Genomic DNA, 13,600 nt, shown 5'->3' on the forward strand with positions numbered 1-13,600 from the left:
AATTCTCATAAATTATGTTATTAAGAATTACATAAATATTGTAATATATATATATATATATATATATATATATATATATATATATATATATATATATATATATATATATATATATGGTTAGGTTATAATATGGATTGTAACTATTGTGTGGATGTAAGGATCCTTTTTGGTCCAATCATTTTTGGTAATTTAAAAAGTGATTATCCTATTTAATTAATAAGCTCAAAGCGGTTTTAAGGATAATTATGTCAATTTGGTTAACAATCAAATAAGACATGTGAGATATTTCTTGCTACTAACTAAACAATCACACCCGATTTCAATAAATTCGGGATTTGAATTTGATTCTCTAGATTATGGAGTTAAGAGCTAATAAAGAACCATACAAAACTTTCCATGATTATGCATTCTTACAAGAATGAACTTACCTAACTTAAAGAATGAACATACAATAAGAATCCATATTCTGACAAAATAAATATACAATAACCTGGCTTTACTCATAAATGCATATACATAATTTTTTTCTAATTATACGTTCTTACAATAATGAACATACACAGCTTCAATAACCAGCATTAAGGAATGAACATACATGTATCAACATAGCATAAGAATAACTATTCTAACAGAATGCAATATGCATATTCTAACAAAATGCAATGTCAAGAAAGAAAAAAAATATCATTCTTCTAATAATAATCATGTAAAAAGTATTACATCAAAAGAAAATCTTAAAAAACATTGTTCAACAATTCTTTAAGAATGAATGAGAATACATTTTGTGAGAATGACATTCCGTGAGAATGTCTTTCATAAAATCAAATTCTAATATTTTTCTTGCTCTGGATCCATGAAGCTGCAAGTGGGAGTAACTCCAGATACCATAATCTTTTGTTGCTTATCTTCCTTATTCACCAAGAGTATTAAAATATCATTCTTCTTTATTTTTTTTCTTATTTAGTATCAAAATATCCTTCTTTTTTGTTCTTTTTCTTTCAGTTTCAGCACCTAAAAGCATGTAATGCTGATAGAATGTACTGATTTCATTTTGAATATGTATATACGCTTCAACTAAAACACAAAATAAAATGAAACATAAAACCCAAAATAAATAAAGTACAACAATTATGAACATAATTTGATCAAATGGAATTTTACTAACCTGAATCGATTGACTGGTCTAGACACCGATTCATGATTATCAAGAAAACACTCGAATCATGTTTATCAAACGGGCTTGGAGGGTTGATTTTCAATTCATACATCAATTTGGGGATAAGATGTGGAATCCAACAATGGTGATGACCCAGTGGTGTCTTCGATTTGGTGTTGGGATTAGGCGACAATGATGGCTCGACGGTGGAGAGGAACACACCAAAGATGAAGATTCCCTCTCTGCCTCTTCTATTTGCAGGTGGATAAGCAAAAATATATTGCCTCCCTCTAGAATCGTGTGGTGATCTATCCTCTGCATCACCTGGTGTCTTTCTTTCTGTGAATCGCACAAACACAAAAGAGGTGGCGTTTCCCTCCTATACTCTACCATTATCATTTCTTATGAAGGCCACCGGCGCCGGAAAAAACAAGGGTAAGTGTGAATCGGTGCAGATGAGATTAGGTGGCGTAGGGTTCTTGAGATGTACCAGGAATTTAATGGTAACTGGCCCATTATTTAAGGGATTTGCCATATATATTCTAATTTATTTTTGGTCTATAAAAAGGATTACACGTAATGTTACAAAATTACCCTTATATAATTTTTTAAATTAATTAATTTTTCTTAAATATGATTGGTGCCTTACATACACATAATAATTAGTCATCCACATTTCAACCTCTCTCTCTCTCTCTCTATATATATATATATATATATATATATATATATATATATATATATATATATATATATATATATATATATAAGTCAAATTGTTTGAAAAAGTAAAAATGTCAATAAATCAACCTAGCTACATCTACAAAAAGATATTATAAATTCACATAGTGTATTGCTATATATACATTTTATTTATTTTTTTGTTATTTCCTCATGCATAATTTTTGATATAATATTTTTTGTTTTTAGGTGTTTTTCTAATTTATAAACCTTACTATTTGACTTTTCTTGTTCTTTATGTTCTTTTGTTATTTTTTCTTTTATTATTTTAATTATTAGATTATTTTTACTGTTATCGTTATTCTTATATTTTTTAATTATGTTTTAAATTATTTGTATTTAAAAAAATATAGTTTTATATATTTGTATTTTTATCTTTTATGAACGACTGTATCATAGATATTATTCAATAGTTTTATTTATGACCGACTATATCTTATATATTTCTCAAGTCTTCAACACTCGTGAAAATTTAACGAAGTGAGTAAAAGGTTTTGAACACATTAACAATTAATCTATGGTAGCGGAAACATATTTTAATTCTAGTCATATGCTCAAACTAAAACCTATATGGATCTTATAGTTATACAATTATTACAACTAGAGAATTACATACATCTTTGTTAGCCAAAGATCTCATTGCTTGTAATCATGTTCTTTCCACTTTGATTGGACTCCAATGATCGAAACCATAGTCTCTATATTGGAACCACACTTAAGATCATCAAACAAGCAACAAGACAACACCTTGGAAAGGGGAGAAAATCGTCAAACACAAACCCTAATGGTTTGTGTTTATGTCGCCAATTAGGGAGGCCAAGGGGGAAAGAAAGGTCGAAAACAGATAATAAGGGCAAAACTTCATAAATGGTCCTTGGGGTAGTGAAAAGACAGAAATGCCCTTCATTTAACAACCAAAAGCTAACAGAGTTAGCGAAAAGGACCATTTATTAAAAGTTTTGAAACCACAGGGATCATCTGTGAGGTTTTTAAAAACCAGGGACTAAACTTCAGATTTTCGTAAACCACGGGAACCACTTTTGAAGTTTTGTCTTAAAAGAAAAACAACCGGATAAAAAACACCGAAATCGAGAAAGAGCACTCCTAAAAGCAACCGTTCTCTTATTCTATTATACGAGACCCTCGCCATGGGTGATACGATTCCAAGAGACAAAAGCATATTCAATTAGCTACTTAGGATGAACCACACGGAGGCGATCTCGAACATCAAAAAGAGATATATAGAATTTAAAAAAGACAGAAGACCTTCCTAAGATAGATGGAGAACTCACCCTCTCTCCTAGAAATCTTGTTTACACGAGCTTTAGTAAGCCTATCCTGTAACATCCTATCGCCTGCCTGCCACTACGCTTGCTGCCAAGCCATCTCCGACTCCTTGAACGAGGGAATGAAAGAGCATGAACTAATCTCTAAACCGATGGACTTCTCTGATAAATGAGATTGGTTAGCTGCTCCCTCACAATATCGGTTCATTGACCGTAATAGAAGGCATCAAAATCTTCGAACACCTAATCCTCGAGGTTCCCCCCAAACCGATTCCTCTGGAATCGAATATTTGCATTTGATCCGACTTCGATCGGAGAAAGCCTCTGGAATTGGAGCAGATGTGGTTCGCCCGTCACTCGGTTGCTTATTGATCCCTCGGGTAGAGGGGGGGTAAGGCAAATGTCACTCTATCGATACAACGTATTGAGAGACCGCGATGAAGAGGGATATGCTCCTTTACTTGACTGGAAATGACGGGTTAAAGAGAAGGAAGCCGACAATAGCACGATAGCAAAGAGCAAAGAAAGCTAAGCGCGCAGAGAGAGCATCATATAGCGCGAAAGAGTCCAAATACAAGAAAGGCAGAGCGCGAAGCTTGTGGTCCATTCCTTTCCCAACTATAGTGGAACTTGCCTGAAGGAAATCTTTTATCTTCTTGCCATGAACAAATAAAAAATAAAATAAAGAAAAATAATGAAAAAAAAACAAATAATATAAGGGTGCATAAAGAAAAATTAATATTACCATGAGACTAAAATGAGTGGTTATGAGCTTACCGAACTCCAGCTTCAAATAACACTCCGCCTCAAAAGATTGTAAATTTGTGAAAAAAAGGAGTAGGGTATCGAATAAGAGAGAAGCAATGTTTTAAAAACCGGTTTGAACCGGCCGGTCCAACCGGTTGGACCGGGAACCCGGGGAATGAGCGGTTCAACTATCACCGGTTTTACGTCGATTTCTGAACCGGATTGAACCAACCGGTTTTTTGAAAAATCTGGTCGAATCGGTCAAAATAAACCGGTTAAACCAAATAAAAACATCTAGAAAAGAACCATTTGCATAATAAACTTTGGTGATTTTTTTTTTCAAATTTATTTTGTTTTCTCAAAATAAAAACATATGGTGTATGTTATAAAGTTTTTTGATGTGTTCTATGTTCATCTAAAACTATACTTTGTTTCGGTATTATACTTTATTTTCTTTTTGACGTATATGGATTGATGTAAAACACTAAAACTTCTGGTTATGTGTTATTTTAATGTTTTTGGATTAATTTACAACTTAATTTTATGTATATTTTTAATGTTTGAACGTGTAAACGTCAAATCATGATATATATATATATATATATATATATATATATATATATATATATATATATATATATATATATATATATATATATAGGAAAATAGAAAAAAAGAATGAAAATTATAAAAACCAACCCAGAAATCGGTCATCATACCGGTTCAACTAAAAAACCGGTTTTTAAAATATTGGAGAGAAGAAAAGGAAAATAAGAGAACATGGAGGAGAGATACCATCTTTTGTTTGCAAGCAGTTACCAAGTTGGTGTTGTCGAGATTGAGGATCGGTGTTTGCTGAGCTGACTCAATAACGTCTAGTCTACTAACAAGATATTATAAATCATTGATTTTGAAAAAGTTAAAAAAAATCATGATGGCATTTTGCAGATAAGGAGCGCTAGCATATACCCTGAGAGAGTGATCAAGGCAGTTAAAAGATCAAATTGTAACCCAAAAAATTGATTATTTTCTGACATTGATGTCCGGAATTAAGAGAATTAAATATATCCAAATGCATAAAAACCCTGTAAATCACAAATTCTGAGAACAGAAAAGAAAAAGAAAAAAACGAAAAAAAAAAAAAAAAAACTCGTATCAGAGCTAAATAATAAAACCCAAAAATCCAAAGGAAAGCACACACAAACAGATACCGATTCCCCACTCTCTTTCTCTCACTAAAACCCTCAATTGTCTCTTTCTCTAAAATCATCACCCACCGAATTACTCCCCCCTTCATGTACGCTTCGCAGTATTGTGTTTCCACCATGAATCAGTAGTGCAATTCAGTTTCTCCAAATTCCTTGATCCAGTTATCAGGTAAGAAATTTCATGTATTGAGCTGTTAATATTGGGATTTTGCTCTGATTTTTTGGTACACAAATTGGCTTTGGTAGTTTCAATTGGGCGTTTTTTTAAAACCGAAGCGTTTAAAATTCTACAGTTTTTTTGTCAATTGAATGTGTTGTATTTTTGATTGAATGGTCTCGAAGTGTGTTTCACTTTCTTGATTCGATAGTGCATTGGTGCAATTCGACGATCAGATAACCCTACGGTTCGATTTTTCTTGATTGTTGTACAATTCGTGTTTAGATGATCATGAATTTTAACAATTAAGTTGTTTTGAGTTAGAAAAAATGGTATTAATGTTAATTGATTGTGTGCAGGGTTTGTAAGGATGGAATTGAGATCGAGTAGGGTGTTAAAAAGTGGAAGACATCGTGTTGTTTTGGGTCTTGAGAATATCAAATCTCCTATTGCAAAGAGGAAAAGGAGCTCTGGTAACAAGGTAGCAAATGAGGCTGAGAGGTCATCACTGAGATCTCATAAAAAAGGAGCAAATGAGGCTGAAATTGGGGTATGTGTTGATAATCCTGATGAAGATCTTGAAATGGGTACTGTATTTTCAGAAGGTATAAAAGTTGGATTAAATACAGATGATAAAGGTTTGTTTTTGGGATCAGAGGTGTTGGATCCTATCAAAGATTTACCAGTTTCTTGTTCCGAAGGAGAAATCGAAGAGGAAAGTGTTGAATGTGTTCCTGTTGAAGAAGGAAACAAATCATCAACTAGTGAAACTGATCACTGTTTTAAGGAAGAAATTAAATCACCGCTGGACTGTGAACACGAGTCTGAACATGTAGGATCTGCAAAACTTGCTGATGATACAAAGATTGTCCATGGTGATGACTTGTCAATGTTGAATGCTTCCAAGAATGCTGATGGTGGTATTGATGAAGTTAGGCAAAAAAAGGGAAGAGGCAGGCCCCGAAAGAAAAAGAGAAAAATTAGCAACTTAAACAAGAATGAAGTAGAAGATGTAAATGGTGAAGTTGTTGAAAGTGGTATTGTAAAACAGAAAAGGGGAAGGAAAAGGAAAAATGTTAAGAAATCTGAATGCAATGGAGATGAAAGAGCTAAAAGAAAGAAAGTTGGAGATGAAAAAGCTAAAAGGAAGAAAGTTGGGGTTCGGGTTAGTGAGAGGGTGTTGCGGTTGAGGAATACGGTGGTCAGTGGTGGTGGCACGGTGGTTGATGGTGGCCGACCGGAGAAGAAGAAGAAGAAGAAGATAGAGAGGCGTGGAAGGCCTCGTAAGATACGTATTGAAACTAATGAGATTCCTTTAAAACCCTTAAAAAAACGGGGAAGACCACGCAAAATAGATGGTGAAAACAGTCAACCGAAAGTGAAACCAAAAAACAAGAAACTAAAACAGGGGAAAGAAAAGGCATCAGAAAAGAAAAGACTCAAAGATATGATTTTGAAGAAACTCAAAATGAGAAAAAGAAAATTGAAGCTTGTGGCCATTAAAAACAGCAACAGTGGGTTAGAGGCTAATAAAGTGAAAAGAATAAGAATTCGTAATAATAGGAAAAGTGTTGTTGGTGAGGGCATTATGGGAAGAGGAGAACGTAAGAAGTTACTGAGAGAGAAACTTCTTGATATACTTTCAAAGTCTGGGTGGACATTTGAGCGTAGACCAAGGCTCAATAGGGTGCATCAGGACATGGTGTATATTGAACCCAATGGGAGGACACATTGGTCAATCACAAGAGCTTATTCTAAGCTTACAAAAAAAATCAAAGATGGTAATGCTGATACTAATGAAGTCTCTGCATTTATGCCAATGTCACTTGTACAAATCAGTATGCTATCCAAACGCGTGGATAAAGAATTAGGCTGCAAGAAGAAGAAAAACAGAATACAGAAAGATGGAAAAAGCATTAAAAAAGTACTCACCACCAAAAAGAAGAAAAAAGATGGCAAACCGAAACGTGAAAAGGGTATTATTGTCAAAAACAGAAAGCCACGCCTTTTAGTTCGTGGTTCAGAAAAGGGGACAAAACAAGATAACAATGGCTGTTTACTGTATTATAACAGGAAACGTAACCTTTTATCATGGATGATTGATTCGGGGGTAATTTTGTCCGGTTGGAAAGTGAATTATGGGAAAACTAGAAGGAAGAAAAAGGCATCGGAGGGGACAATTACAAGTGATGGGATTGTTTGCAGCTGCTGTAATCAAAGTATGAGTATATCAGAATTTGTAGGTCATTCTGGAGGGAAACTTAATCAGGTGTTTGATGATATATATTTGGAATCTGGAGTGTCTTTTAGGAAGTGTTTATTGGATTCATGGAGGAAAGAAGAGGATTCTGGTAGTATCAGATTTAATCTTGTTGATATTGAAGGAGATGATCCGAATGATGATACATGCAACATTTGTGGAGATGGTGGAAATTTGATCTGTTGTGATGGTTGCCCTTCTACATTCCATCAGAGCTGCCTTGACATTCAAGTAATCACAAGTTTCTCAATATCTGTTCTTTTTGTAATCTATTACTACTAAAAATTTTGTTTCTCACTCAAGGTTCATGTAAATTGTAGAATTTTCCTCCTGGTGACTGGAATTGCTTCTACTGTTCCTGCAAATTCTGTGGAGTGGTTTCCGTTATTGCCCCTGACAAACCTTCATCTGAAATGCTCTCATGTGGTTTATGTGAGGAAAAATGTATGTAATCTTGTACATGATAATTAACTACCAAAAAATGTCTTTGTTCTTGCTAATATGTTTTGTTTTTAACAATGTAACAGTTCACCAATCGTGCTCAACCGAAGTGGGACCCATTGATATGGATTCCAACAGACCACCTTTTTGTGGGCAGAAATGTCAGCAGGTATGCTGAAAAGTGAAAAAAAAAAGAGTGCCATTTGTAATTTGACTAATATCTATTATGCATGAATTTGATTTTGAATTTTTTTTTAAAAAAAAAAATAGCTGTTTGAGCGGTTGCAAACGTATATTGGGGTGAAGAATGAACTTGAAGATGGATTCACATGGAGTCTGCTTCAGCGTTGTGATATCAGTCAAGATTTGAGTATTCAGGACATTAAATTAAAGGTGGAAAATAATTCGAAACTGGCTGTTGCATTTTCTGTTATGGATGAATGTTTTGTGCCAATTGTTGATGGGAGAAGTGGAACCAGTATAATCCATAATGTTGTATACAACTGTGGGTAAGCTCCAAATAACTATACATTTCTTGAATAATCATTGTTTATATATAATAATATTATCTCATCTTCTTCTGGAAACTTTTCAGATCAAACTTCCGGCGGCTGAATTATGGTGGATTTGTTACGGCTGTACTAGAAAAGGGAGATGAGTTGATCACAGCAGCATCTATACGGTTACACGGGTCCCGGTTAGCTGAAATGCCATTTATTGGGACCCGCCACATGTATAGACGTCAAGGGATGTGTCGCCGCCTTCTCGATGCAATTGAATCCGTATATATATATATATATATCTTGCTTATCCAACTTTATTTTTTACATTTTATTTTTCAATTGTTATTTATATTATAAAAAAAAAATATTTCAGACTCTTTCTGCTATTGGTGTGGAAGAGCTGATCATTCCTGCAATCCCTGCACTTCTGCAAACATGGACCAAGGTTTTCGGTTTTCTCCCACTTGATGAATCAAAGAAACAAGAACTGAAGTGCATGAGCATGATTGTGTTTCCTGGTATCAACATGCTTCAGAAGCCTCTTTTTCATCCGTCTGCATCTGCAGGTAAACTCACAAATGATTGTCTTTATTTTCTACAAAAACAAAATTTAAGTTTTGATTCTGAAATCTGTTTAAACTCTGTAGATTCTGATGAAAAAGACTTGGAATGTACCACAAACGATAAAAGTGTCTCTCAAACGACACCAAGCAATGCAATAGATTGCAATGAAATGCCTGCTGAAAATGCCATTGATTGTGAAAAATTGGAAACCACATCATCAAATGCAGTAGGAGGTTATGAGGAAAAGCCTCCCGGGGTTGCAAAAGATGCTTCTGTTGGTTATGAACAAATGGAAGAAGATATCATCATAATAATGGATAATGGCGGATGTCCAGAAGACGATAAGTTAACTAATTCTAATGCTTCTGACAACCTGTACGACTTAAATTTTCCAGTAAAAAACATTCCGGGTTGTAGTATTCGACCTTGTTCTACAATGACTTGCGGGCCACACCAACCGGAGAATGGTGATTCTGTTTCTGTTGTGGTCAAAGAGTCTCCATTGACTTCCCAATTGGTTCCCAAAATCACCTTTGACTTGAATCTGCACCCTACAACAACTGTGGTTGATTTCGTTGGTGACGATTCCAAGCCTTGCGATACTCGGCCTCTTGTTTTGCTTTGACTCGGTTTCCAGAGCCTAAGGTCAGATATTACTATATATTATTCATAAAATGTTGAAAAATGTATTTCTTATTCCAATTCCGTTAATTTGCAGGTAGGTTTATGACAGTTAGATCTGACTCCGGTACTGGATGGAATTACATGGTTGCATGTTAATAATAATCAACCCCTCCCTTTCAGATGTTCTAGATATGCAATGGAGAACCTTTTTTTTCTTTTTTTTCTTTTCCTTTTTGTAGATTTTAGGTTTGTAAATTAATCTTTCCTTGAAAGGTTTGTAGGGGAATAATTTAACTGAAGTTAGGAGATGGAATCCAGAATTCTGATGGGTTTTGGGACTCCATGACAATGTTAATATATGAAAATATAGAGGCTGGTAAAGTGGATCTTCATGTTAAGGTAAATTTCACATCCCGTTTCTTATCACTTTGATAAGTGGTTTTCTTTTGCAATATGTTGGTTTTAGAGTGTACTAATTGGTAATTTTGCATTTGTAGGCGGGAGCTTTTGGTAATTTTGCACTTGGTTTTTTAGCAATAGCAGCTGTAGGGTAGGCAGGAGCAACTCATGGGGACAATGGTTGTGTCTTGGAATTTGCTGTGTCTGAATAATCATAAAGAGTTTGTAGAAGTTGTGTTGCTCCTTTCCATTTGCATTATGTCCCTTTCAAAGTGATTATGTGTAGTTGTTAGCTTTTTTTGACGTAGCTGTTCACATGAAAAGGATAACTCCTTTTAGAGTACTTAAATGAGTTAATTCCCAAGTGATCACCACTAAGCTTAACCATCTTAAGGATGAATGGGTGGAGAACAACTTGAGATCAACACACACCAAAAACAATGTCTCATCTTCATTCATTCCCACCAGCTTCAGCTATATTTGAGTGCTTTGTAGGGAAGCAAATCAACAATAACCTAAACTTAATTCAAAACTAATGTGATGATAATTATGATTTATATGACTACACCAAAGTTTTCTTAAGATGACATGGATTCTTCATATCATGACTTCTAGTTAAGTGCCTTCTAGATTTTGCAAAGCCAATGAGCAAGAAGTGAGTTTTAGTTATAAAAAACCGAGTAAATGACACAAATGGTTCTTGTGGAGTAGGGATGAGTCTGGTTACAAACCTATCCCAAGTTAGGTTGGAACCAAAAAGCCCAAACCAAGAACCGAGGACCATATGGTACATGTATTTCGGTTCTCTCGTATTCGGTTCCATTACCCGCAAACCCAATTTTCGTATGATGACCTTCATCTCGTATCTTTGTGTTCTTGTGTGTTTTACTTGATGTTCTTGAAGTATTTTAGTTGGGTTAAATATGTCACTTGTGGCATACTAAAGAAACCATAAAACTCCAACATATTTTTCATGTATCATGTTTTCAATACCAAAAGAAACAATAATATTATGTTTGTTCCGGAACCCAAAATAAAAAAATTAAACATCAATAGAATAATTCTAATTTATGGTTTGTAACAGATAAAACAAGAAATGTTATGAAAAATAAAGTAATTATCCTCAGCTATCAGTATTGTAAAATGAATTCGATACCTGTCTAACAAGCGACCACAAATGTTAAATGCTAACTCGGATGCCACAATCGATACTTATATGACCAAATATCTAAAAAAACACGATTAAAATTATAAGTCGATTACTTTAGAAATAAACTTAAAAAAAATACTAAAAAGAGTATTAAAAATTACATTTGACCATTTGAGAAGCGATATGGAATGCAACGTGTTTTGTTTCCACCACTTAAGGATGTCAAACCAAGGGGTGAGCAAAACTGTCAAAATTTCAGGCCTGACCCGGTAACAAAAAAACATCATTTATGTTAATATGTGATGATACTTGGTACTCGAAAATTACGATAAGTAAGGTCCAATATTGTTGGTACCTATGCTAGTACTGAAAACGAGTATCGTATCTGGTGCTTGTAATGTTGGTTCGGTTCGGTACTCAATATTGTTTTTTCACCCATTTTTGTAATCCTACATCACATAGTCCACATAATAAAAAAGTTCGTGAGAACTCATATAAATTGACGACAAGATGAAATCCACAATCTCAAGTTAATGATATCAAGTCTTCCCTAAAACAACACAATAAATAACCTTAATTTAACAATTAAGTTAAGACATTTATCTACACTTCCTTATCGAAGTCCAAATGAAGCAATTCTATGGGTAAAAGAAAATTTTGCCCCTCCAAGATCCAAACCCAACATAGTTGACCAAAAATCAAACTTGGTCAAAAAGTCAACTGTCCATATCATCACGTCGCTAGTAACACAGGTTCGCGACGCTAACGGCTAGATGACAAGATAGTCACGATTTGCTTCAAAAGTCGTTGCACGATTTTGTTGTTTAAGCCAACTTTCATCCAAGGTCATAATCCTTTAAGACCTAAGCTCTAAACCTCCAAATCACATCAAAATGTAGTCTTAATGGATAAAGTTTATAAATTTATCCATTTGCATGTCCTTAACACCATCATTCCAGGTCTATGTCAAAAAATGAGACTAAAAAGCTCTTAAATTCATGCATGGACCAAATGACAAGATGAACTTTTCTTCTTCATACCACAATGGATCTAGAAGCCAAAAAAATGCAACCTTTAAGGCTAGAGTTCTTCAAACTCTGACCAAACAACAACCAAGAAACCAAAACATGCATAAAACAAAAGATCCATACCTAATAAATCATAAGACTATGGTCTTGGTGACTAAATGAATAGTTGGTTGCTGAAATTGATTAAAAAGAAAATAAACACTTTGAAACCAACCGACGAGGTTGCTGCACCCATGCCTAGTCGCCTATTTTTTTAGAAATATAGTTGCCACGTAGGTAGCTCACAATATGACTTTTGGATTTTTCTCAATGGTTAAATAATTTTAATTATTATACAAAACTTATACTACATGTATTTGTATGATATCTATATTTGTATTTTAACTATAATTTTACAAAACATTAAATTATATCAAAGTTTATAACTTTTTTTTTTCTCTACAAATCAAGACCAATATTGATATATCTATAAAAAAAACTTTTTATAATAAAATTATAAATAACTTTTAAAATAAATATATTACTTGTATTTTATAGAATAAAAAAAGTTATAGATTCTATTTAAAATAGAATAAACATAATTACAAATTATATTTATATAGCAAAAGGTTAGGTTGGTTTTAGTTGTTAATGTGTGTGGAATTTTTGGTTTAGTTGGGTTGTATAGGTGGATGACAGAGAAAATAATTTTTTAATATATAGTTAGCTTGCATTCGGTTGCTGATAATAGTAGTCTAAAACTTTAAGCTTGAAGACTTACAATGGTTCAGAAGGCGTTCAAGACGTTGAATCTGACTTGCTTAATGCTTCCCTGTTTCACAAATACAATTCCTTATCCTTCAAAGTGCATAAATAAGCAAAAAAAGACTCAAAACTTGAGAAACAATGCTAGTAGGATAATATGGAGGCTAGGGTTTGCTGGGCATTGATAGATGAGGCTGCACAATGACATAAATCTCGAAGATAATGGCTTTGAATACATGATAGAACCCTAATTTCATGGGCTTGAATTATACAAACTTCGCATGACGGCATTCTATGAGTCGTTCCGTGCAAGTTTGATCTAGCAAGGCTTAAAACCAACTTAAGACCAAACTGCTTTTTAACCCAAAATTAACCCTTTAGTCTGAAGTATTATACCCTTAGCCCATAAATCTCATTTTTTTTAAGGTCTAAACTTCATCCCTTAAGACCCTAGACCTTCTAATGATTAAATTAAAATATAATTTTCCAAATAAAGGAACATCTTAAAATCGGATGTTATATGACGATACAATTTCCATTATTTGTTGAATTTTTCAAGAAACTCCACTACATCTTTTATGACACTGAAATA

At 33.8% G+C, this 13,600-nt stretch overlaps 1 protein-coding gene across 2 annotated transcripts; it reads left to right on the forward strand.

The window, feature by feature from the left end:
• Positions 1 to 5,109: 5,109 nt before the first annotated feature.
• LOC111921664 (uncharacterized) lies at positions 5,110 to 10,429 on the forward strand. Of its 2 annotated transcripts, none has more exons than XM_023917245.3 (10): positions 5,110 to 5,307; positions 5,655 to 7,786; positions 7,876 to 7,999; positions 8,083 to 8,165; positions 8,267 to 8,505; positions 8,592 to 8,778; positions 8,873 to 9,065; positions 9,147 to 9,708; positions 9,782 to 10,086; positions 10,185 to 10,429. In XM_023917245.3, exons 2-8 carry the CDS (start codon positions 5,666 to 5,668, stop codon positions 9,686 to 9,688), a joined length of 3,489 nt encoding a protein of 1,162 aa, XP_023773013.1. In that variant the 5' UTR covers positions 5,110 to 5,307; positions 5,655 to 5,665; the 3' UTR covers positions 9,689 to 9,708; positions 9,782 to 10,086; positions 10,185 to 10,429. The 2 variants fall into 2 exon arrangements, with proteins under 2 accessions (XP_023773013.1, XP_042754151.1); XM_042898217.2 differs by having other exon boundaries at positions 9,961 to 10,086.
• The last annotated feature ends 3,171 nt before the right edge of the window (positions 10,430 to 13,600 follow it).

This window comes from Lactuca sativa, chromosome 9 (genome assembly GCF_002870075.4).
Source record: "Lactuca sativa cultivar Salinas chromosome 9, Lsat_Salinas_v11, whole genome shotgun sequence".
Lineage (NCBI taxonomy): Eukaryota > Viridiplantae > Streptophyta > Magnoliopsida > Asterales > Asteraceae > Lactuca > Lactuca sativa.

Bases quoted from the DNA above. Each gene is read 5' to 3' on its own strand.
- LOC111921664 (XM_023917245.3), top strand. From the start codon at position 5,666: ATGGAATTGAGATCGAGTAGGGTGTTAAAAAGTGGAAGACATCGTGTT. The intron at 7,787-7,875 runs GTAATCACAAGT...TGTAAATTGTAG, and splicing joins AGAGCTGCCTTGACATTCAA to AATTTTCCTCCTGGTGACTG. The intron at 8,000-8,082 runs GTATGTAATCTT...ACAATGTAACAG, and splicing joins TGGTTTATGTGAGGAAAAAT to TTCACCAATCGTGCTCAACC.